The sequence below is a fragment of the Octopus bimaculoides genome, chromosome 12 (genome assembly GCF_046866305.1).
Source record: "Octopus bimaculoides isolate indiv1 chromosome 12, ASM4686630v1, whole genome shotgun sequence".
NCBI classification, from domain to species: Eukaryota; Metazoa; Mollusca; class Cephalopoda; order Octopoda; family Octopodidae; genus Octopus; species Octopus bimaculoides.
The window spans coordinates 58,129,007-58,156,506 of NC_142939.1; the positions used below are offsets into that span (position 1 = coordinate 58,129,007).

At 36.1% G+C, this 27,500-nt stretch overlaps 2 protein-coding genes across 4 annotated transcripts in view; both read right to left on the minus strand.

Annotated features, from left to right (window-relative positions):
• Positions 1-4,858, minus strand: part of LOC106875704 (microtubule-associated protein 1 light chain 3 beta-like) — a 23,142-nt gene extending 18,284 nt beyond the window's left edge. The window contains exon 1 of the mRNA XM_089361294.1: positions 4,658-4,858. Coding sequence (XP_089217420.1) covers positions 4,658-4,733 — 76 coding nt within the window. The 5' untranslated portion in view covers positions 4,734-4,858. The remainder of the gene's footprint in view (positions 1-4,657) is intronic.
• An 8,611-nt stretch (positions 4,859-13,469) lies between these two features.
• LOC106875705 (NAD-capped RNA hydrolase NUDT12) overlaps positions 13,470-27,500 on the minus strand; it is a 124,335-nt gene continuing 110,304 nt past the window's right edge. For all 3 annotated transcript variants that reach the window (XM_089361089.1, XM_089361090.1, XM_014923951.3), the window contains 4 exons: positions 21,323-22,029; positions 20,564-20,707; positions 17,978-18,129; positions 13,470-15,024 (listed from right to left, as the gene is read on the minus strand). In XM_089361089.1, the coding sequence (XP_089217215.1) occupies positions 14,866-15,024; positions 17,978-18,129; positions 20,564-20,707; positions 21,323-22,029 (1,162 nt within the window). In that variant the 3' untranslated portion in view covers positions 13,470-14,865. The remainder of the gene's footprint in view (positions 15,025-17,977; positions 18,130-20,563; positions 20,708-21,322; positions 22,030-27,500) is intronic.

Genomic DNA, 27,500 nt, shown 5'->3' on the forward strand with positions numbered 1-27,500 from the left:
TGACTGAAAGAAGTAGAAAAACAGACAAAAATATCTGGTATGTGGTTTCAGGTTCAGTCCCACTGTGCAGTAACATGGCCAAGTATCTTCTATGAGTTAACCAACGCGTTATGAGTGATTCTGGTCGGCGGAAACTGTGTGGAAGCCCGTCGTGTGTATGTGTATGCGTGTTTGTGTATGTATGTCTTCGTATTTATGTTTGTCCCCACATGCTGTTTGACAACTGGTGTTGGTTTTTATACATCTCCGTAACTTAACGGTTCGGCAACAGAAACAGATAGAATAAGTACCAAGATTTTGAAAAATAAACACTGCGGTCTATTTGTTCGACTAAAGCCATTAAGGTGGTGCTCCAACATGACCACAGTCCAATGACTTGAACAAGTAAAAGACAAGAGATAAAAACTAACAGGAGTAGTTTTAGTCTCTTAGTAGCCACGGACAATGGAAAGAGATGTACGTTATGAATAAAAGGTACTTAAAAACAGAAATTGTGCTTTGAGCTTCATGATTTTGTCCACATCTACTGTGGCCAGAATCTACAGGTATACAGAAGTAGACTGTACAATATAGAGAATGCAAGAGACCTAAACAGCTACGCTGCACATCCCATACGATTGATAAATGCCTGTTGCAGTGGCATTATCTGCAGACGTTCAGACTGCACCTCATAAATGACTTACTGCATATCGGAGTGTGCAATGCCTGCAAGAATAGAGGATAGAGTAAAGGGGAAAATAGATAGATAGATAGATAGATAGATAGATAGATAGATAGATAGATAGATAGATAGTGTACAGTATCTCCACAAATGTAGAAACAGAGTAGAGAATAGAGAGCAGTCTGTCATGCGGTACCGCTTGCGATTGGTGAAGGCATATCCTTGAGTGCAGTATCTGCAGAAGGGTAGAAATAGAGTAGACAGTAGAGAGAGTGTAATATGTCATGCTGCATTGTCGTACAATTAATCACTGCATGCCGGAGTGAGCATTATCTGCAGGCATGTGATAAGCTCCATTTTGTGGATGAAGTGCAATCATCCCAGAATTTATTTTACATTTCATACCATTAATCACTACATACCAGAATGTGCCGTATGGTCCGCACAAGCGTTGCCTGATATATGTATATTCTACCATAATCTTGGAACGCCTTAAGACTTAGAACTGGAAATCTTATAGCTGGAAACTGCGAAGCTGATCAGTTAGACTGTATCCGTTCATGAGTGGCTGATTTAATCTGTCACCTACTTATCACTGCCACCTGGCTCCAGACAGTCTTTAGTAAGTTCACACCGTTGCAAATATTTGAAACAGAGTTTCTTGTCAATACAGCATATCTTCCGGCTCTTTACATTCTAAATGCAAATAACCACCGAGGCCAACGTTGCCTTTCATCCTGTCGGCGTTTAATAAAATAAATTAAAGAACCAGACAAATACTGGAGTCGATAGCATTTACTAATCCCCTTCCCTCAAAATTACTGGCCAGATAGACATCCTTAGTCATATCACTGAGGTGTTTGTAAATTTAAAAACAAAAGCGTATTCTGCGCGTTCAAAGGCACAGTGTGTCATTATATATTTGAAAGTTTAATTACACATTGCATGTTGTTTTATCTATGAAACAGCTAAGCTGTTTCTTGAATCATCAGAGTTTTTGGATGTAATACAGTTTACCTACATGAAACATTTTGCAAGCTGCAAATTAAATTTTTGAAGTATATAATATGTTTCTGAGTGAATACGGCAGCATATATACATACATATATACATACATACATATATAAATATATATATATATATATATATATATATATATATATATATATATATATATATATATATATATATATATATATATATATATACATATATATATATATGAATATATATATATATATATATATGCATACATACATACATACATATATATATATATATATATATATATATATATATATATATATATATATATACATATATACATATATACATGTATATATATATATACATACATATATATATGCATACATACATATGTATATATAGATAGATAGATAAATACATACATACATGCATACATACATATATATATATATATATATATATATATATATACATATAAATATATATATACATACATATATATACATATATATGAATATGTATATATATATATACATATATATATATATGGGAGAATATACAAATAATAACAACAGACGAGGACAAGTGGTGTAAATAACAAAAGCATATATTAGTATGACGCTCGGGAATACGGAAAGTCTTTGACGTTTCGAGCTACGCTCTTCAACAGAAAGAATACGGAGACAAGGAGAAAAACACGGAGAAAAAAAATTGAATAGTGTTCAGTCAACGGTCAATCATAATAATGGCCGATCATAACAATGGCTGACCGGAAGTTAGAAATTCTTATTTCAGGAGAGCTAAGAAAGGGGGAGATAACAAACGGTGATCGGGAACGAGGGGCTGTGTGTGGGAGGTAGAATGCTGGTGATTTTGACGTATGTAGTGTGAAAATGGGGAAGGGAGAAAGGGAGAAAGTAGTTGGTCAGTTGTAGTGTGTGCGTGGTGTGATGCCAGGGTATTGGTGTGGTGTGCGTGGTGTGATGCGAGGGTATTGGTGTGGTGTGATGTGAGGGTGTTGGGAGGTGGGGAAGGCATGGGTGGAGTGTGGGTTAGGTTGAGGGTGGGGTAGAGGTAGGGGTCTGTGGGTAGGGTGGGGTATGTGGGTAGGGGTGAGTGGTGGGTGTAAGGAATTGGATGGGGTGGAGTGGGAAGGTAGAGTAGGAGTGTGTTGGGGTGTGGTGGGATGAGCTTATGAGGGGGTGTTGACGAGGAGGGAGAAGGAGAAGGTGGATGTAAGAGAGGGGGAAGATGGGTATGGGAGGGGAGAGGAAGAGAGGAGAGAGGGTGGGTATAAGAGAGGGAAGGTGGATTGAGAGAGGGGGAAGGTGGGTATGGGGGGGAGAGAAAGAGAGGAAGGTGGGTATGGGGGGGAGAAAGAGAGGAAGAGAAAGAGAGGAAGAGAAAGAGAGGAAGAGAAAGAGAGGAAGAGAAAGAGAGGAAGAGAAAGAGAGGAAGAGAAAGAGAGGAAGAGAAAGAGAGGAAGAGAAAGAGAGTGAGAGAGAGAGAAGAGGGGTATGGGGGGAGAAAGAGAGGAAGAGAAAGAGAGGAAGAGAAAGAGAGGAAGAGAAAGAGAGTGAGAGAGAGGGGAAGAGAGTGAGAGAGTAAGGGTGAGAGAGTAAGAGAGTAAGAGTGTAGAGAGTAGGAGAGTAAGAGTGTAGAGAGTAAGAGTGAGAGAGGGGGGAGTACGAGAGAAGAGAGTGAGAGAGAGTAAGAGAGAGGAGAGAAAGAGTAGGGGTGAAGAGAAGTGGGAGTGGAGAGAAGTATGAAGAGAGGTGAAGAGACGTACAAAGAAGTAGGAGTCGGAGCAGGAGGTGGAGGAGGGGAGAGATGGGTGGTAGGAGGGAGGGTGGGGGAGAGAGACAGGAGGAGGGGGTTAGATGAAGAGTGGAGGGGAGTTGAGCCCATGTGGCGCAAAGGAGCGAAGATAGAAGATTAATCCCTGTTCACGGCGCAAACGGGAGTCCGGATGGTCCCTGTGCAATACATACCTATGCATGCACAAACACACACATATATACACGCATGCATATATGTATAGATTTATACATATATATATATGAATATATATATATATATATATATATATATATATATATATATATATATACAGAGAGAGAGAGAGAGAGGCATACAATATTCCTTGAGATTGTCAAAACACACACATGTCGAAATAATGACGATTCTTATACGATACATACCACATCCTGAGCGAAACCTGTGTCACGCCCAAGCCACCCCGAGTGAACATCACTATTATAAACACATCACTGTATCTTCTTTCATAGCATCTTTTTTTATCATCATCCATGGTGATCAATTCATATCAAAATATATGTGTGTGTCCAGGAATCTGTCCCCACCACCGAAAATGGCGTGCGTGTGTGTATGTGCATGTGTGTGTGTGTGTGTGTGTGTATCGGTGTATGTATGTGTGTGTCTGTATTTGTGTGTATTAAATCTGTGAATTATATATACATATATATATATATACATATATATATATATATATATATATATATATATATATATATATATATATATATATATATATATATATATATATATTGTTGTTATTTAAAGCATTTTGATTCCGTTTCGTGCCACTGAAAGTTTCGCAGACCCGTAACGGGAGCTCGACTCCTTCGAGATTCTGAAATGCAGAATGGAAAGGAGCAGAAGCCTGAAGGAGTCAGGCTTGCGTGAAACTTGAAGTACCACGGAATCGAATTAAGCTGTTCTTGAATAAATGTGTTGTGTGCCCTTTTCTTTCATTTGTCCACTTATTCGTATATTATATATATATATATATATATATATATATATATATATATATATATATATATATATATATATATATATATGTATACACGACGGGCTTCTTTCGGTTTTCGTCAAACAAATCCACTCACAAAGCTTTTGTCAGCCCGAGGCTGAAGTAGAAGACACTTGCCCAAAGTGCCATGCAGTGGCATATATAAAATATATAAAATAAAAATAAAAACTCACCTATTGTTTTTCGTTCTCTGAATGACTTCTTTCTCGAATGCATTTTGGAGTTGTTTTTAACGTGTTTTTCACTCATGTTGATCTGTTTACTGCTGTATGTCAATGAGAACAATCAGCGAAGTGGATCAGAAAGTGTACGTGTTAAAGCGTTTTCAGGGTGAACACAATTTGATCGGCAGGTGGCGTTTCAGTACTACATCTGATTCATTTATCTTCGTCACAAATATGGCGATAGTATTCTTAGGTTTTTATCTAACGATTGGCCAGAGATAAGTATTAGTTTGTTCCCTCCTATCTAGAGATCATTGTGTGTGCGTTTTTTATGTGTGTATGTGTATGTATTTTGTGTGTTTATATGCCTGTGTGTATTTTATATACGTATGTGTGTTTGTATGTCTGTGTGTGTGTGCGCTAGTGTGTGTGTGTGTGTAGCGTGTGCATGTGCGTGTGTGTGTGAGTGTATGTGTGCGCACATTGACTGTCAATATTCAGGACAAAGTATCTTTGTAATAGCTTGATTATTGCGGTTTTAATTAATCAATTATTTATTTATTTATTGGTTTATATATATAATGCGTGTGTGTGTGTAGCAATGTATGTATATATATATATATGTGTGTGTGTGTATATATATAATCACTTCCAAAGTTACCATGAAGATTATATATATATATATATATATATATATATATATATATATATATATATATATATATATTATCTTCATGGTAACATTTGGAGTTATTCAAACGTCGATGAGGACAGTCTGATTAATCTGTGGTTTGAGAATCTTCAGGTGGGTGGTTATGGGAATTTCTAGGCGTCCTTGATCTAGCAGGCCTGGCTTTGTCAGTTCGATCGCACTGGATCTGCTTGCAGCAGAACCGGTTCGAGACGCATGCACTGTGACGAAACTGGTGCAAACTCGCTTGGTGTAGTATTGATATCGAACAGCTGTTATAACGTGCCCGATAAATCCGGTCACTAACCAGATGTAACCTGAAGATCGGGCCATCGCATTCTTGTTTTGAAGAGGAGAGGATAGTTTTCCTCTATGGCATGGTGGTTGCGATTGAAAGTTTCGAGAACAGGCCTTTTCCTCTAAGACCAATCCCTTAATATTTTCTTCAAAGTACTACTTTTAGCATAATGTGTGGGTTGAAGTGAACGTGGTGCCTTACAGTAAATGTTATAAGAGAACTGGGGAATTTTGGCGTGGTTAATTAAGAAGAATCCGAATAACAATATAGTTGCTTCCGTTTATTTCGAAGATCCTTTCCAGTTCTTGTACTCATAAGCTTGCTTGCTCTGTTGCACTGATGAATCATTTAAAGAATGGATTTACTTCTTACACGATGTTGCAAGAACACGACTAATGATTACTAATCGAAGAACTTTATTAATCTTCTCAAATATACTATGAAAGTTAGTTTAAGTTCAATCCTTAGTTATTTCGAAGGTATGCAAACTTAAATCATTATATATATAATCAGTCAACTGCCCTCTCTCCCTAAAATTACTAACCTTGTGCCAAAATTTGAAACTATTATTATTAGTATTATCTTGATATTCCGCCGAGGCCGACTTTGCCTTTCATCCTTTCGGGGTCGATAAATTAAGTACCAGTTGCGTCCTGGGTTCGATCTAATCGACTGACCCCCTCCCCAAAATTTTGGGTCTTGTGCCTAGAGTAGAAAAGAATATTATCTTGATATAATTTATCATAATGGTTTCAATTTTTGGCACAAGGCCAGCAGTTTCAGTGGCGGGGCAAGTTGCTCAACTGGTACTTATTTGATCGGCCCCGAAAAGATGAAAAGCAAAGTCGAACTCGACGGAATTTGAACTCAGAACATAAAGACGGACGAAATGCCATTAAGCATTTCGTCCGACGGGCTGTTTCTGCCAGCTCAACGGCTTCATATAACCCACTTTATTAAAATAATATCTTATAACCAGGTCTGTACGTGTAGCACAAGTAATAATCCGTTGAGCAGTCATTAATTTCATTGATTAAGGACCGGGTTCAATTCCTGCCAGTCATTTTCGAAATTGCACTTTCTCCTATTGTTGATCTACAGAAAATATTTATTATATTTAGTTCACTAAACTACAGCTGCTCCAGCACATCACCTTTATGTGTCTGGGTATATATTACATTATATAACAGAAATTTATACAGAGTCAAGATGCTACCAACTAACTGGGGTAAAGCAAGCCCCAAGCAGCGCAGTGAACAGAGACAACAACAGGATCTTTTACTTGGTATATAAAATCATTGTTTTATATTGTTATCTACTGTAATCTACATATCAATGTCTTTAGTGAAATTGCTCATAGTTTCTTGTTTGCTCTAAGTTCAACTCTCATCGGGGTCGATAATAGTACCAATCCCCTCCTTGGGTTTATATATTCGACTAATCCCACCTTCTTGCTAAATTGATGGCCTTATGCTTAAATTAAAAGCTATTAAGGTCGGTAACTGGTAAAATCGTTGCGCATCGAATAAAATGTTGCGCAGTATTTTTTCTGTTTTTTTTTTATATATATATATTCTAAGTTCAAATCCCACAGATGTCAACTTCGTCTTTCATCCCTCTGGGGTCGATAAGATAAAATACCACTCTATTACCGGGTTCGATAGAAATGACCAATCCAAAACCATTGGCTCTATACGTAGATCAGAAATTACTGAAGGCAGCGGGCTGGCAGAATCATTGGAGCATCGGAAGACAAGTATCGCAGTATTTCCTTCAAATCATTATTCCTACCGTTCAAACCCTATCAAAGTCAACTTTGTCTTTCATCCCTCTGGGGGGTCGATAAAATAAAAATGCTAGTCAAGTATTGGAGTCAATGGAAACGCTTAAACCCTCAAAATTGTTGGATTGTGTCTAACTTAGAAACGATTACAGAAAATCGTGAGTCAAAATCAGAAAGCTTTACTGCTACTATTATTGCTGCTGCTACTACAACTACTACTAATGTTATCATTATTATTGTTTATAGAAGGCGAGCTGGCAGAATCATTAGCACGCTGGGCGAAATGCTTCGCGGTATTTCGTCCGTCTTTACGTTCTGAGTTCAAATTCCACCGAGGTCGACTTTGCCTTTCATCCTTCCAGGGTCGATAAAATAAGTACCAGTGAAACACTGGGGTTGATGCAATCAACTAGTTCCCTCCCATCAAATGTCAGGCCTTGTGTCTTCTGTAGAAAGGATTATTATTGTTTATACGAGGCGAGTTAGCAGAATCGCTACCGTGCCGGAAAAAATGCTTAGCGGTATTTCGTCCGTCTTTGAGTCCCAAGTTCGAATACCACCGGGATACACTTTACCTTTCGTCTATAAAATAAGTACCAGTTGAGCAATGGGGTCAGTGTAGTCGTCTTACCCCTCCCCACGAAACTGCTGGCCTTGTGCCCAAATTTGAAACCAAAATTATTGAGATTGTTATCATCATGATCATCATCATCATCATCGTCGTCGTCGTCGTCGTCGTCATCGGGGTAATAGATGGCAGAATTGTTAGAGCGTCGAACAAACTGCTCTGCAGTAACTGTTCCGTCTTTTTGCGTTATGAATTCGAATCCGTACGTGCTAAGCCATGCTTTTTATCCCTCCAGAGCCGATGAAATAAAGTATGAGTCAAGTACTAAGGTCGATGTAATCGGCAAACCCACTTCCCTTCAAAACTGTTGGCCTTGTGCTTAAATCAAAAAAATCATTGTCACCATCATCATCATCATCAACATCATCCTTATTATCAACATCCTTTTTCTTATAATCATCATCATCATCATCATCTTTTTTCTTTTGTTATTACATTTCATTATTTTCTGTCAAGGTCAGATTATATCTCGATAAAAAAGCAAAACAACTAAGTTTAAAAGGTCAACACATTTCGCCCTAATTCTATGAGGGGTGGTACGAGCTGGCTGTGCTATATAATTGGAAAAGGGGTGCTTTAAGAGGTGCTCTAATCTTAAAGAAAACTGTAATTTATGCTAATTATTAACTGTTTTTTTTGTTTGTTTGTTTTCTTCAATATGTTGCTACATTGAAAATACAAAGACAACTGAACAGTGTAAATGTTATATAATGTCTAAAAATAATATGGGACGGTCAGGTTCGGAACGCTATGATAACAAGTGTGATTGATTACAAGTAATCTCTGGTCAGTGTACTATTGGTAAATGCCGTCTTAATCAGAAAACAGCAGCAAATGCCGGTTTAAATACTTAACGATGATTCTGATTTTTTCCTCTTCGGCTAAAGAGTGATTCTAATTCTTTCCTCTTTGGTTTGGTGCATTTCTCCATTTCCTCCTCTTCGTGTCTGTGCTGTCAGGTCAACAAATGACGCCTGTTGACCTCCTTAGCAAACACACTATGTTTGTCGTGAAATATATATATATATATATATATATATATATATATATATATATATATATACCAGAAATTTGTTAAGTTATGTTTTAGCCGAACTATGGACAAATCAACGTGGGATTTTCCTGAAAACTTCTCATATGAAATATCAAGAATTAAATAATATACAGAACATTCGTTTTTATACAAAACAGACGTTTTGTATAAATGAGAAGTTTTGTATGAAAAAAGTAAAATGAAACACATTAGTTTTTTTATAGGAAGTAAAGTCTTTTAAAAGTAAGACGTGAAGTGGAAGATTTTGTGGAAACGTGTGTGCAATGAAAGCAGATGGTCTGTCATAGGTGAGTATATTGAATAAATATAAGGGCAACACCTTAACAATGATAGAAGAAAAAACATAAACATAAAGTCAACAATATACGTGAAACCGGAAAAAGCACGGAAATTGCAAAGTGCCAACTTTCTTGTAGAGAGCGGGGGCTCACATAAACAGTTACATATATAGTAATTTAGGAAAATGCTTTACGGTACGATGAAGGTAAGACCGTTAAAGGTTCACTAAAGCAAAGAAAAAACATCTTAATGTTGACGTTGACCAAGCAGGATGCCAAAAACATTCGGATCCTGTTTATACATCTGTAAGTCTGAAACACTAAGCAGCAATGTAATTGCAAAAAATAAATACACGCTCAACTCTGAAATGAAAAATATACTTTTAATAGAACAAAAGATATTAGGAGATATTAATCAACAGAGCATAGCTGAAGGTTTTGGAGCGAGGGAAAAATGTGGCCTAAAAATTTGTCCTGGGAATGGAAAGGAATAAAGTTATTACCAGACTGTTGTTAACAGTTTATCCCGGCTGTTATTTCTCGGAACATCAGACATTAGCATCAGCAAGATTCGAGCACAACAAACGTGCCATTAGTTATTGAAAAAATATATGTTTACAAATACGAATTAAAGAATATTAAATAAGTAACTACTCCTGGTTATTATCCTTACTATTTAAGTTATTCACTCCCTATGAAGCATTGGCCATCGAGGAATTTTCTTCATTGTTCTTGATTTTCCACTGTTCTTTCTGCTTCTTTCTAGTTGGATCCCTTATTCAGATCTCCCTCAGTATTTCGTTTCCAGCTATTTTACCGCGTTCTCTCTTCCACGTCCATAGTATTTTCCAGGCCAGAACCTGACGTGTAAAGCAGACGGTTGGTGTCCTTTCGGATTTTGCTGTACAGCGCTATATGTTTCTCTGAATAAAGGACCTTCTTCTCCCAAATCTTGTTAGTTTTTAATTGTTATCGATGCTTCTAGATAGGGGTAGTGGCTCTACAGAAATCCATTTTTACCCCTAGTCCTGTCCTCTGACCTGTCCACAAGTGAGGCTTTCCTAGATTCTTGCACTCCGCTAGCATAGCCCTCAGAGGTATTGTGGTACACAAGGTACCGCACTGCAACAAAGACTAGACTTTGTGGCGATAATCCCTTTTAATAAAGGAAGATTCAAAAAAGATATCCTTGCCTCTACTCCCTTTCTTTTTTGGCTAAACAAGCTTTTACTGATATTTTAAACCAGTCTGGGATCGACTACAAATGCTGTGAGATGACTTTCAGCTATTTCTTCAATATACATGACGTAAAATTTTACACTTCAGCTGAAAAACGCAGGAAACCCTATTACATGAGGTGTACACGAACTCAGGAAGGAAATTACCATAAAATGATGGTGGGAAAGAAAAATACGTCAAGACACACTTAAAGAGAGAAAAATTAATAAAAGCACTTATAACATAGATAAATAAATAACATATTAGATAACATATTAGATAAATAAATAGAGATAAGCTCAAGGACATCCACACAAATATTCTAAAATTAATGAAGTAGACAAAGTACAACACATACAAGTGAAAGTTAAGGTTAGGAAAAAATATAGCATACGTTTCAGCTAAATGCTCTAAATAAAAATGAAAGCGATCAGAGCCGTGTCCGTGGAATCGTTGTAATAGACTTAACTCCTTTCTCCAAAAAGCTGGTCTGTGCCAAAATTTGAAGCAATGTAAGGCAGCTAACAGAACTGTGAGCGTGTCGGACAAAATACGTCCTGGGTTCAAATTGCATTTCATCTTTTCGAGGTCGATAAAATAAGTTCCGTTCTAGCACTGGTGTAAATATAATAGACTCCACAATCCCCCCAAAATTGCTGGTCTTGTACCAAAACTTGAAAACGATATTTGAAACGTTTTGGACAAAGACATAGCTATATTGTTATGAAGTTCGCTTCGCATCTGCGTGACTTCAAGATAAATCCTGCTGCGTAGAACTTTGGACAAGTGACTTCCACCATAGATTCATATCATCAAAATCTTTGTGAATAAAACTGTGGTAATCGGGAATCATGCAAACGAAAACGCTTGCATTCATCTCATGGGTTGTACTCTTAATCCGTTTGCCCGGTTAAACACAGCTACCTAGCCCTTGACTCATTTTAGTACAACCCACTCTGTTGGAATGCAAGTATTCGAACCCTCTATTCCTCCCTTCTGCTTATCAACTGCAGGGGCCTCTAAAGGGTGTCTTTACTTTCTTGACTAGAAAATTAAAAGGAAAATAGTATTTAAAATAACAATTGAAGGCATTTTATAAATTATGAAGTAATTTATTCAAAAATTATTTACACTAAAGCCTCTAAAAACCTCGGCAGAACATATGTATGCATATATATATATATATATATATATATATATATATATATATGTATGTATGTATGTATTTGTTTACGGGAAACGTTTTAAATATGCAAATAAAGCTCATATTCCATTATGCCGGCCACAGTTGCATCAAGTTGTACCGATATAATATAGGGAAAATACAATAATAATAACAATAATCCTTGGATGGAATACACAAAAATTTAATGCATCACTACGTGCGTTTCCACAAGTCACATGACTCTTAAGACCACAGTCCGTATTCCTAGGATGAGTACAGTATATTCCGTAGTATCCGTGACATGTGTCCATTCAAAGTTTATTGTTAATATATATGTAAATATATATATATATATAATATTATGCTAAACACATTAAATTACTATGATTATTATCATTATTACTATTATTATTATTATTATTATTATTATTATTATTATTATTATTATTATTATTATTATTATTATTATTATTATCATCATCATCATTGTCGTTGTTGTTGTTAAGGCTGCAAGCTGGCAGAATCGCTAGCGCGTCGAGCGAAATGCTTAGCGGCAATTCGTCCGTCTTTACGTTCTGAGTTCAAATTCCGCAGAGGTCGACTTTGCCTTTCATCTTTTCGGAGTCGATAAAACAAGTACCAATTGAGTACTAGGGTCTATGCAAGCGACTTACCCTCTCCCCAAAATTGCTGGCCTTGTGCCAAAGTTTGAAATCACTATTGTTGTTATTGTTGTTGTGGTTGTTGTTGTTGATGATGATGATTGTATTGTTTTTCATGATTGTGTTCTTATGCTTGTTTTTCTTTTATCCCCACCGTTATTTTATACGTAATTTATCATTAAGCGCCCTCATTTTTCGCCCTTGAGTTCAAAAATTAGGAAATAAATATTTCTCTGTTCTTGCGATGTCCCCCCTCATGTATGCCCCAGGGGTTAATAAAATAAATTATTATCATTATTGTAGTTGAATTTGTTGTTGTTGTTGTTATTGATATTGTCCGTTGTCATTGTTCTTGTTGTTATGGTTCTTGTTACTGTCACAGTTTTGCTTCAACGGAGAGTGCTTCTTTGAATTTCGCTTTGCGGTACTCAGCGGACATTAACATCTGTTAAATTAGTCCAGACAGAAAAGGAACGGTACGTTTCATTTCGTGCTTTCTTTCATGTTTTTGTAAGAATACGGAGAAGTATCCTTTGGAGTAATAGCATTAACACACACATATGCGCGCGCACACATACTCAACAATACAAGGAATTTTGGAGAAATATTTCCCATCAACACTTCTAGCAAGTGCAAACATAACTGGCCAGATATTGTTATTTGGCATAAAAAAGAAGCCATGTACATTCTCAGGGATCAGCTGCCCTCCAGATGTGACTCTGTTCCAGAATTAGTAAGAAGGAGAGTATACATACATATACACACACACACATATATTCATGCATACATATATATATATATATATATATATATATATATAATGTTTTTATTAAAGCTGCGAAAACATCACAAAAACTGCTACTCAAAGTTTCACGTTCCCGTTCGTCGGGCAGTTGTGATCAAGAATGGGATAAAATTGTGATGCTACCTGTAATATAGGATTTGAGTAGCATATAATATATGATCTGAGTAGCAGTCTTTTTTTTTGTTTACATACATATGCATATATGTATGTATATATATATATATATATATATATATATATATATATATATATACATATATATATATATATGCTTCAAAATCTAGAGCCCTACTCTGATTATAAATTGACATTTACTCCAATAATCGTTGGAACACTTGGTTATGTTAGTAAATGTCCAAGCGTCGAATCTAGAAAATCTAGAACTAATTTCCTTTTTCTGATGATTCATCAGTTACCCTATCTCCCATTTCAGAGTAAGTTTATGTTTCAACATAAACCAAAGGTACCTTCAGCTCTGACTGTTTAGCATCCACCATGGAGCATGAAGGTAACTCTATAATGGTATCGGTACCCTTATATCAGAATTTTCTTGACCTTTTAGTTGTTCTATGCGGCAGCGTTAACACAAAGGATTATCAGAGTATTTTGGCTGGTCATGTCCATTCTATGATACAAACATTGTTCCCTGGTCGTAGCGCATTCTTTCAGGACAATAAAGCGCCCAAAGCCGATACGAAGAGCACAAAAGTAAAGCAAACCATCTGGATTGACCTCCATAATAACTAGATCTCAATATAATCGAAGATTTGTGACGCATTTTACTGCATTAAGTGAGGAACTTCATTGTGCCAACACCGATAAAAGTGATAAAAGTTTTAGTTGGTGAATGGTTCAACGATCCATTAACAACTGTTCAGAACCTGTAGAAATCATATTAACCTTGTGATGAATACCAAAGGTGCACCAAATCCGTTTAAAACAATAAAGCTTCCTTTAACATTCCGTTTTTCTTTTATCTGGGCTAATTTAACAGATGTTAGTGTCCGCTGAGTATTACAAATTAAAATTGCAATCTTATGTCCATATGTGTGTGTGAGAGAGGGAGAGAGAATGGAGAGAGAGAGAGAGCGTGTGTGTGTGAGTGTGTATCAATTATTTTATGAATGTTCGCGTATCGAGCCAAGATATATACACTCATAGATATACATACACACACACATACATACATATATGCAGACATATAAATATGCATAACGTATAGCATATATCTATGATTATTATATATTATACATTCGTATAGATACACACACGCATATCTTTGTATATGTGTGTGTGTGTGTGTCTGTGCCTCTGTATGTGTGTATTATGTGTATTTATATATGCAAGTAGCATATATGTATGCATGTATGTATGCATGTATGTATGCATGCATGTATGCATGCATGTATGCAAATATGTATGTAAATTAAGAACCACATTTCTCATTTCGTGTTTCACTGTCGGCTTTAAAAACAGACCCTCTCAGAATTAAAGAGTAAAATTCGTGTAATATCCATCTATTGGAATTTTCTTTCCTCTTTCTACCTCTTCTTCATATCACATTCTTTAACCGGTAACAGCATTATTTTGATTGTTGAAAATTTTCCTCGAAATTCTTTCATATCATCGATTTTTTTACTCAACCCTATGAGTTTCCAACCAGGAATCTAGAAGTTGGTAAGTTAGTGTTTGTTTAGATGGTACTTTGTAACCTTCTTCGTGTTTCCCTTTAATCATGAGTTCAGCTTCGGAGAAATGGAACCAAGAGGCATCTTTTAGTTCTTCTTCGTTAACCTGCAAGAAAAGAAGCAAAGAAAATAGTAAAAAAAATAACATTTGTTTTAAACGAATGTGACAGAAACTATTGTTATTATTATTAACTTTCTCAAGTTTTACTACAAAAAGAACGTGAGGGTGGAGTAAGAAGTGCTGCTTCCCAGCAATTTTGTTTAAAAGTGGGTGAATGTGTCAAGAATGGTCCGAGTGACCGGGTCTACTCTAAGTATGCGCCTATAGACTAAAGGAAGACAATGCGGAGACGGCACTTGCTTTGGTGATCAGGGCGACCGTGGTTTGATGGGGTTTCCACAAGCAGCCCTAGGTAGTCTCCCTCATTCGGGGAATTATTCATTGCTAGAATTTACATTGTTACTGTTTTTTTTCTAATTTTTACACGCTTCTTTATCTAACCCTGCATTTTATTTCCTGTACCGTTCCCAATGTTTGAGTGAACACTTAGTGGTAAATAAAGTATTATTATCAACATCATCATCATCATCATCATCATTATTATTATTATTATTATTATTATTATTATTATTATTATCATTACTATTATTATTATTACACCGGGCAAAATGCTTAACAGTATTTCGTCTGTCTTTACGTTCTGAGTTCAAATTCCGTCGAGGTCGACTTTGCTTTTCATCCTTTCGGGGTCGATGAATTATGTACTGGTCAGGTACTGGGGCTGATGTGATCGACCTTCCCCATCCCCCAAATTTCAGGTCTTGTGCCTATAGCAGAAAGAATTATTGCTGTTGTTGTTGTTGTCGTCGTCATCCTCCTCATCATCAGGAGGAGGAGAAGAAGGTGGGGGTGAAGGAGGAGATGGAGGTGGAAGTGGAGAAGAAGAAGAAGAAGAAGAAGAAGAAGAAGAAGAAGAAGAAGAAGAAGAACAACAACAACAACAACAACAACAACAATTTCTAAGTAACAGCGAATCCCCCACCCCTAAAAAAGTAACAAAGAAAATGAAGAGAACGAAAATGAAGTTGGATTCCCGGAGCTTCGAAAATAAAGCAGCTAACAGACTAAATTAAGCATATGTGGAACAAGGATTTTTCCAATAAGTTAGAATGACCCAAAAACAATTAGACTCAGAATAATGATAACATGCAAATGATATATTGCTAATTAAATTATATTATTTGCCTAAAATACCTGTTTAAGAGCCTCATATTCGAATTATTTTTAATTACAGATCATTTGGGGGGGAGGCGTTTTTCCATTTCACTTAGAGATACATCGCCATTCATTGAGACTGATACATCAATTAGGAGGCACATTTTTTGATAGTCCTTGATAGTAATATCTGGTCGATTTGCCTAGATCTCCCTATTTGTGTGCATTGGTACAACCTAGCGTATGGTTTCTTTGTCATTGGCGGACTGGCAAAATTCGAGTATCGAACAAAGTGCCTAGAGGTGTCTCTCGCGGCTCTGTTAGTAGTGTGAGGCAGAAGAGAAGATAAGTGAGTATTTGTTTTCAGGTACGAGTATAGAAGTATAAAAGCAAATTACTTAGCGGAAGAAATGTATGCTTTGTGTCTTAGAGTTGGAAACATAAGAGTAGAGGTATATACAACATAATTTAAATTAGGTGGGAAACGCCCAACACAAGGGTATATCACAATAATTTACAAGTGTCTTGCAATTCATATTCAGATTAAGAAAACTTTTCGCATTATTATTATTGTTGTTGTTGTTGTTAACACTGAGCACATACCTAGTTGTGACAAATGTTAAAGTTTTAATGTAATTAAAAGTCGTGGGAATGAAAACAGCCTGTGTGTGAATGCATTTTCTTTTTCTTCATTTTTTGTGTTGATACCATAGGAAAGAAAACGTGATGAGAGAAGTCAACAGCCTCGATGCGTGGGATAAAGTACATATGAACAAGAGAGCATGTCGTCCGTAAAAGTGGTGCATCTATATGTAAACAGACAGAGAGACTAGTAGACAGACACACAGACACATAGATAGATAGATAGATAGATAGATAGATAGATAGATAGATAGATAGATAGACAGATAGATAGATAGATAGATAGATAGATAGATAGATAGATTGACATGTCTGTACATATATATATAAACGAGTCTGTGCAGGTATATGAATATATGTGAACATGTGAGGTTTTATTTACGTGTGTGTGTGTGTTTGTGTGTGTGCGCCTACTACACATGCTATGTGCCGTCACAAATGTAAAGATTACAGAAGCAACGGTATTTCATTGTCATTGCTGCAGACGTGCGTGAAACCCCGACTTCCGCAATGAAAGACCATCCGTCTAATTTGGAGTCCAAGATTTTCAGTCCTAACTAATGCTGGACTTTAATTACGATCAAGGAGAGCCTCGCTCACTTTCGATTCTGCGGTCACCCGTGCCCTTGGGTCCTCCGATCTTTTATATTTTATCTTTTACTCGTTTGAGTCATTATACTAGGGGTCATGCTGAGGCATCGCGTTGCAGCGGATTTAGCTGGGGAAAAATCGACCCCAGTACGTATATTTTAAGTCTGGTGCTTATTTTATCGGCTTTTATGCCGATCCGCTAAGTTACTAGGTTGTAAGCAAACCATTAACGGTTGTCAAGTAGTAGAAGGAGAATCAACATAATCATACACATACACACACGCACGTACATATATCTATATGTACACACGCATCGACGCACATATGTATACAAATGCGTGTGTGTGTATGCACTCGCCTAAGCGAAACTATATACATACATACATACACACATACATACATATATATATATATGCATATATATATATATATATATATATATATATATATATATATATATATATATATATATATATATATATATATATATATTTATATATATATATTTGTATATATATATATATATATATATATATATGTGTATGTGTATATGAATAAAGGTATATATACACATATATATAGTCAAGTACCCCAGAGGTTTTGTACCTACCTTAACAACTTCGGTTGAAACATGAACAGTGCACCCGACCAGGAGTACCACGGGGTATGGCCACGGTTGGCTTGAATGATATTCAACTTTCACAACATCGAGACTCACTTGTTCCAATATTTCTCTCGTGCATGCGTCTTCAATTGATTCACCTATTGTAAAGAATACAAATAACACATAAATATAGACAGGTCGATAGACAGATAAACAGATAGACAGGCATATTGATATATAATCATACTGTATGTGTGTGTGTGTGTGCGTGTGTGTGTGTGTGAAGATGTCATCAAATATTCATTCTGCATTGAAAATCTTTGCAGATGATTCCAAACTCCAGAAAGCCATAAACGGCATTGGAGACCGAACATGCCTTCAGTCGGATCTGTTTGCTGTTGTCCAAGGGGCGAAAACAAACCAATATGTTTCTAAATGAAGATAAGTTTGATTTGATCCACTTTGGAAAAGAGAATACTCTGAAAGTACCATATACTCTTCCCTAGGGCAACTCCCTAGTGTCATCCACCAATACCGGAGACCTTGGAGTAATTGCTGATAACAATCTAAGCTGGAGTTCCTACGTAAACAGCAAGCTTGACTTGGCCCGCAAGATCTGCTCCTGGATTCTGAGAACTTTTCGGTCTAGAGATGCCTACACCATCATCCATCTCTACTCAACTTTTGCCCGACCCCATCTGGAATGCTGTTGCCCACTGTGGTCCCCCCTCCCATACGAAGCAACTCATTATGAAAGTGGAAGCAATCCAGAGGTCAATAACAAGAAAGATAGAGCGCGTAGGAAGCATTGACTATTGGGGTCGACTCAAAAAACTTAACCTCTTTTCTCTCCAACACCACTGGGAACGTTACATCATTTGTGTGATGTGGAAAATATTCCATCAATATTGCACAAATGATGTTGGCATCAATTTTAAAATCCATCCAGGACTTGGCCCCCGTGCTATCCGCTCACTACAAAAAATCGAGCTCAGTACACATTGCAACATTACGTCACAATTACTTTACCTCAACCGGTCTAGCTCTCTTTAATACCATACCAAAATACGTCAAAACGGAAACGGATCCCATAAAGTTCAAATGTTCACTTCTCGAAAAAATCCCGGATCAACCTCCTACACCGGATATGTCGCCAACAATAATAACTCTTTGCTAGACTGGGCCACGGTGCCCCATATATGACTAAAAGACTTCACCAGGTGGTGCTATTAAGTTAGACATTGCCTGAACCTATACTGGCCGAAACTTATCAAAGTTATATATATATATATATATATGTATATATATATATATATATATATATATATATATATATATATATATATATATATACACATACATATATATATACTTATGTATATATATATATATATATGCATATACATAAGCATATATATATATGTGTATATGTATATATATATATATATATATATATATATATATATATATATATATATATATATATATACGTTGATTGAAAGTCACTGACCAGTTATGGCAAAACCGGTATGACTTTCTATAACTCATGATAATGATTTTTATACTTCTTAATCCCATCTCAAATCATTTATTTGTATGTATATATTTGTGTTGTTATTTTTTAAAAGCCATTACTTTTATACCTAGTGTGCATTTTCCTTGTTTCTTTTTGCTTTTCCCCTATTCATACCACGTGTAGTCTTTTTTCTTTGAAACCTGTTTCTATTATATATATATTTATAGTGTAAGGCGGTCAATGTCTCAAGAAAGGGCACTTTGCTACAGTGCTTAACACGATAAATTGCTATAAATATTAGAGAAAAGAAAATAAGAAACTAACTCTGAATATGCTTTTATGAATTTGAAATTCTAATTACAAATAGATTATAATATACAGAAGGACCAGAGTTACTGTAAACAAAATGAGTTTCAGTAAATGCATTTACGATGATGACAGTTTCTTCGTGTTCGAAGATCACGAGGAAGATCGGCACGCCCTCAATTGGCTATGCAAGCTGATCCTTGACGCTACTGGGCTTTTCTTCATACCTGTATTTAGTAGTGTTAACGTGAGTCTCAGTCAGTGCAATCTGATCCCACTCTTGAGTCTTGGAAATCTAAAGTGGTTCAGTGGACTCGGACGTCTATGGTGACCAGCAAGCAGTAGGTTTTACCTTGGAGTGGTCCCCACTTCCGTTGGTAAATTACCTTACATGATTCAAGCTTTCCACCTACCTTGGAATTGCTGGAATGGAGTTAAAGAGGGCACCGGACCACCTAAGGAACTACACTCCTTGATTTTCTGTCAATGTTGAGCCTCCACTAGTTTTTTTACTTTCCCGAGGCATTCACAAGGCAGTGGAGATTTGTGCTTGGAGTTCTTTCCAGCAACATGCTAATTAATCGAAAGCCGGCAGCAATTGTGGCTAAAAGAGGTAATTCGAAACTTCTAGAACCCTGAAACTCCTAAATCGGGATTTCACTAATGGATGCAGTTTAAGATCATACCCATGGCATTAATATATTTACACATACAATTTAACAACAGCAACAACAAAAAGAACAAGAAGAACGAGAAGGTTGACATCTTACCAGGTTCGATATAACCAGAGACACAGAAGAACATATTGGAAGGAAAATTTTTCTTGAGCCCCATCAGACAGTGAGTTTCGGAAGAATTGACGACAAGAATTACAACATTCGGGTCTACACGTGGGTAATTCGTGTTCAATAAACCTGAAGGAGTAGAACATATCACGTGACAAAATGGCTAACTGTGTTTTAATTACTTCAAAGCGATTATATTTGCACGCATTCGTCATTGCAGTGTGTGCGTGCGTGTGTGTATGAGAGAGAGAAAAGGAGTGTGTATGTGTGTGTGTGCGTGTATGTGTGTGCGTGTGTATATGCGTGTGTGCGTGTGTGCATGTGTGTGTTCATGTGTGCGTGTGTGCGCGTGTGCATGTGTGTGTGCGTGCGTATATCTGTGCGCGCGTGTGCGTGTGCGTGTGTGTGTACTTGTGCGTGCGTATGAGTGTGTGTGCGTGCGTGTGTGTATGTATGTGCGTGTAAGTGTGTCTGTGCGTGTGTGTCTGTGTGTATATGTGTTTGTCCCCAACCATCTCTTAACAACTGCTGTTGGTCTGTTTTCGTCCTCTGACTTAGTAATTCGGCAAAAGGACCCAGCTAGAATAGGTACCAAGCTATAAAAATAGGTAGTGAGGTTGATTCACTCGACTAAACTCTTCAAAGTGATGCCCCAGCATGGCCGCAGTTCAATGATTGAAACAAACAAAAGATATAAAAGATAAATGATAAAAGATAAAGAATATTTAGAATTATCTTACGAACCTGATCGACTCAAACATTTTCCGTTCGTGCATCCTCGTTTAAGTCCGGCGTCTTCCGGGATCGTTCGGTAACCGCAGGTGGGGCAGAATTGGTGGTCCATGTGCCACAAAATCAACGAACAAGCTTCAGAAAAGATAGACCTCTCGTATTCATTCAAATTCAAAAATGCAGGGAAAGGCGATATGAAATAACCATTGGGTAAGATACTCTCAAGTTTTTCTTTGTCCATCGAAGACACATCAACAGCGAACCATGCACGTTCTTTCCTTGATTGTCCGTTTTTCGTTTGAAGTGGTTCCGTTCCTAAAAAGATGTTCAAAGATTTTCCTTCGTTCAAATAAAAATCGATATCTTTATAACTAGCCGTGATTAGTTGATGTTTCTGAGGTGTATCGTCGTTACATTGTTTTTCTGGTGAAACATAGATTTGAAGATCTGAGAATAAAAGGTATTGAGTGTCGGCGTCCTTCTTCTTGGTATCCAGCCATAGAAGATCTTTCCGTTTGTCTGAGCAGCGTTGTAAGACATTGAACGAAACGTGTTTCTTCTCCGGGTTTTCTATAAGAGGTTTGTTGCTATCGTTAGAAATCGATGATCTGGGAGATGAGCTCTCGTTACTCAGTATAGAAGCAATTCTGTTTCTACTCCAGATTTTGGCAATGTCAACAGCAGTGTGACCTCCATTTGTCTGTAGATCACTTCTGCACCTGATCAAATACAAGCAAATAAAACATAACTTTAAGCATGTATGTACACATATATGTATTCATATAGGTATATGTCTGTATGTGCGCCTGTACATGAATATGTATATATATATATATATATATATATATATATATACGTCTATATGAACAAACGAAAGAAAGTAGCGCTCAACGGAAGATGCAACCATTTAACAACAGGTTGATTCAGTTCCACACTGCTTAAGAAACTCTATGTAATATAGTATTATCACGCACGCACACGCACACACACGCACACACGCACGCACACTAGCACACTAGCACACACATACATACACATATATATAAATATACAAATTTGAATAATGTCGCACATCATACAATGCAACAAAGAGATGTCTTCACACATACACACACACACACACACACACACACACACACACACACACATATATATATATATATACATATATGCATAATGTCGCATATCATACAACGCAACAAACAGAAGTCTTGATTGTCAGTTGTAGTTCACCACCCAATTGCACCTGAAACATCCAAAGCAGGGTTCCAAACAACCACAATGGGGAAACGTACGTAAGAACAAATGATATATACTTATATTTATCCTAATTTGCTCAGTATATCACAACTAGTAATACTACCAAGTATAATACTAGCTAAACCATTGTACCGGAAATTTTTTACCTAAAATGTAGACATTTACGACATAACTGGACTGGACGATAATAATCTATGAGGAGCTCTAAACTCAACAATAGCAGTCTTGCCTCTATTTGCATACATACGACATACAATATATACATATATATATATATATACATATATATATATATATATACATATATATATATATATATATATATATATATATATATATATATATATATATATATATATATATATATATATATATAGACGCCAATATTCACACACTGCCATATTTCTATATATGTGTGTGTACATATGTATGCGTATAAATAGATGTATGTGTGTATGTATGTATGTATGTATGTATGTATCTATGTACATGTAAGGTGAAAGAGAGAGAGAAAGAGAGAGGCTTATAATTCAAAAAAGCATTATTCCCTCGGTGAAATAAACAAAATCAATAATTAGTTTAACAGACGTTTTCTTTAAGTAGCGTTAAAATCACTGAGCTATGAAATACCACTTATTTTGCCATAAATACACGCCCTTAATTAGTTTTACAGTTACATTTACTCATAATCAAGCAAATTATTATAAGTTAACTAATGTTCATCAAAACAACAATATTTACAAACACATTACGATAAAGGAACTTGACTAAAAAACCTAGTAAAGTATCTTAGATAAGCAGACAAAACTAAATAACCAAATAAAAAATACGCCCCCAACTCCTTATCAATAAACACGAGAAAAATAAAAACCACACCACAAAAATAAACACTCGCGAGGCAGAAAAATAACGTCAACCAGCAAACATCAGACAATAAACACAAGCATGGGATTTATACGCAAAACAATTAATATAAACACACGACCAAACTGAGTTGTAAGAGATCTCGCCTGCGGATGGTAGTAGCGTGAAACTCAAGTCGAAAATCAAACATTTGGTTAACCCTTGAAAAGATGACATCACCAATTGATAGCGTCTTCTTCGTCAAATGTGCCAAAACGCAAGCGGCTCTTATCGATGGAGAGATCAATTTGCAAATAGAATGTGATGATCATGATGATGCTATAGATAGTGCAAAAGAAATTGATGCTTCAACTAGCTCTGGATAGAAAAAATGCACTGATTTTCTCCATGTGTACATTCGTTTCACGACAATTCCGGAATCTCAAATGACTTTATGTTCACACCGGATGCGGAGAAAAGTGAATATTTTACGGTTATTTTCAATAATGAGATAGTTAATTTTACTCCGCGTTAGACTAGCAATAGTTTTATTTTTTTTTTTTTTTCTATTTAAAATGAAAATGAGTATAAAAATTTACCTTAAGAAAATAATTTTTTTTGTACCCGCTTGGCACATTCATGCAACGTACTGTTCAAAGGTTAATAAACTACACACACACACACACACACACACACACACACACACATATATATATATATATATATATATATATATATATATATATATATATATATATATATATATATATATAGTGTGTGTGTGATTAAGGGGTTAATTTCGTATTTAAATAGCATATAGAACAATTTTATATATTTTCTATTTTGTTACAAATTTTGTTTTTCTATATTTTTAATTCTTTGCTATTTTGTTGCAAATAACCTTTGAGTTCTCCCAACCCTCTGTTTCCCACAATTTATCTACCTGTGTGTGTGTGTGTGTGTGTGTGTGTGTGTGTGTGTGTGTGTGTGTGTGTGTGTGTGTGTGTATGGAGATTGAATGCTTGAATGAAAGAACTTACAGAAGATACCATCTTCTGTAAGTTCAAAATTCAGAAGTCAAGATTTCAGCCTTGAAGATGAAGATCGAACAGGACGTCCAGTTGAGTTTGATGATAAGATCTTTGAGGCTTTACTTGAAGAAAATCCTGCATTATCAGTTGAAGAATTGGCAATAAAGCTTAGTTCAAACCATACAACTGTTCATCGTCATCTTCAACAACTTGGACATGCAGTGGTAATTTTTTTTTCAACTTGTCCGGCCATACCTAATCTAGGTTAACTGACCAGGTGGTATGAGTGACTGACCGAACGAACGATGAGACTATAGATCAGTTAATCAGTTATCCTAGATTTTCTGAGTCGTGTCAGTCAACGGACGACAAAGATCAGGAGCGGGAATAAATGAATACAATAAAGCGGGTAAATGTTGGGATGAGGGGTAGATGTGAAGAACTGGTAGAGATGGGAGAGTCGAGAGATACATCAAGAAGCTCAAATGGTTTCAGTTAGCTTCAGTTGTTAGCTAGCTTGCATAAACGATATGTGTGCTTACAATATGTATGTGTCTACGTATACATGTGTAAGAATAAATACATATGTGTCTACATAGAAATGTGTGTGTGTGTGTGTGTGTGTGTGTGTGTGTGTGCATGGGTGTGTGTGTGCGCGTGTGTGTACTAAGAATAGCTTCTTAATCAGAGTAGTCACAATTTTGTATCAGTAACAGGTTAAAATACAATACTTGCACTTACACAATTAAACACACTACTGAACACGTGACGTTCTGTAAATAAACATATTCAAATTTATGCAAACATTATGTGTACTTTTGACTAAAAAGTTCTCCCTTGTTATAATTTCTGATTCTAACGAAGACATGGGAGGGAGAAAAATATGCTTATTTTTCACACACATGACACATGTATACACATACAGGGTGTCCAAACAATGTATATACACTCTAGCAGCTGATAACTTAATTTTCATTTATTTTTAGATATAACCCATTATATAACACACACACACAGACACACAGACACACACACACACACACATATATATATATATATATATATATATATGTATTTGTATATACATATATATATATATATATATATATATATATATATATATATATATATATAATGTGTGTGTCATTGTATTCATGTCTATACCCACTACCGTCGCTTGATAACCAACGTAAGAGAGCAATGGAATAAGTGCCAGATTTTAAAAGTAATCACTAAGTCGATTTGTTCGTCAAAAACCATTGAAGGCGATGCCCCATCACGGCTGCAGGCAATTAATTGAAACAGGTGTAAAGCAAAAGAAGGTATTAACCAAGGTCTGTAGTCTTCAATAGACTACAGACCACCATCACAGTCGTTGTCATGATGGTGGTCGAGGTGTCATTGTAGTAGTAGTAGTAGTAGTAGTAGCACCAGCACCAGTAGCAGTAAAGGCGGGCCCGTTTTAACGACATTATATGATGGTATTAAACCGAGCGACGATTTAGCAAACACTCTAATCAAAGATATTCCAGAGATGACCATCCCGTATTTTACTCAGCTACAGCGTACCCAGGAATACACCATCCAAGTGTTTTTCGTAGTTGTAACTGGTACTCTTTTGTTTTGCTTTCTTTTTTATAGGTCTAGGTCAGGCCTTTTTAAACAGGTCTGTGACCGAAGGAATTCCAGCCATGAGCGCCCTGTTATATTAAGATTCAGGTATCAAGAAGTACAATATCCAAATTATCCTTTGTCGTCGTTGTTCTTGCTGTTGTTGTTGGCACTTGCAGTTATGGTGGTGTGAATTAGTCTCTAATCAGTTTGATCATGTAGACTGTATGACCAAAGGCCATAACTCCTGTTTTCCGGTAAAGTATATCTAGGAGTACATCATTAACCCATGGTTTTCTCTTGTTAACACAATACGGCTTACTTAAAAGAAGATTTGACTGATGTCTCTAGCATGTATGTCGGTCATGGGCAGGAACTTCTTCATCGTTGGCTGGATGTGACGGGTAACCACTTAGTAGATACCTTCAAATGACGTCGGGAAAGATAATTACAAATGTAATGTTGTAACTGTCATGCTTTTCCCGAAACCTTTTCCAACTTAGAGGAAATAAAACTGCTACAATCAGAAAACAAAAATGAGAATCGTAATTTTTCAGTGTCGAATTTATCAATTTATCAATCTTGTTTACCAGATTTACATAAATACGAACAATGAAAATATAGAATACAGATCTCATAGTTGTTATTGCTATTTAGCCAGAGGTTAGCCAGAGGTTAGCCAGAGGTTAGCCAGAGGTTAGCCAGAGGTTAGCCAGAGGTTAGTCCTGTTTAAGCGAACGCTATGATAGAAAGTATTCCAGAAGTGACCATTATGCCTTTTATTCAAACAATGTCTTCAGGACTACATAGTCCATTGTCCCGATGTGCACTCATTGCAATTTTGAAGATTGCATATATGTATGTGTATGTATATATATATATATATATATATATATATATATATATATATATATATATATATATATATATATATATAAATTAAAAGATATACCTATAGGAACAAGTATAAAAGGAACCGCATCAACAAAACCCCAAAATATCCAAAAGAAATTCTACATATGTTTCAATCCAACAATCTGTTTGAAACATTAATAACTGTAATTTTTATAGATGTAATAAAGGATATATTGTTAGATCTCTTATACATATGTATGTATGTATGTATGTATGTACGTACGTATGTATGTATATTCGTTAAGGTATTTCGATGTTAGTAACTGGTGTTGGAACTCAGTATACGCTTGCTTCAGAACGAAGCATCAGTCGAGTATAGAGCGGGAATAAGAAATTGCTGATGACAAAGGAATAGACAATTATCTTATGAACTTCAATATCTTATAGCTGTTTCAGCTATAAGATGCAATTCACCAAGGTACTGAATTATGATATGAGATATGAGTGCATTGCACCTTATAGGAGAGACAGCTATAAGCTAATGAAGTTCATAAAATAACTGGTTATTGTTTTGACATCTCAAATACTTA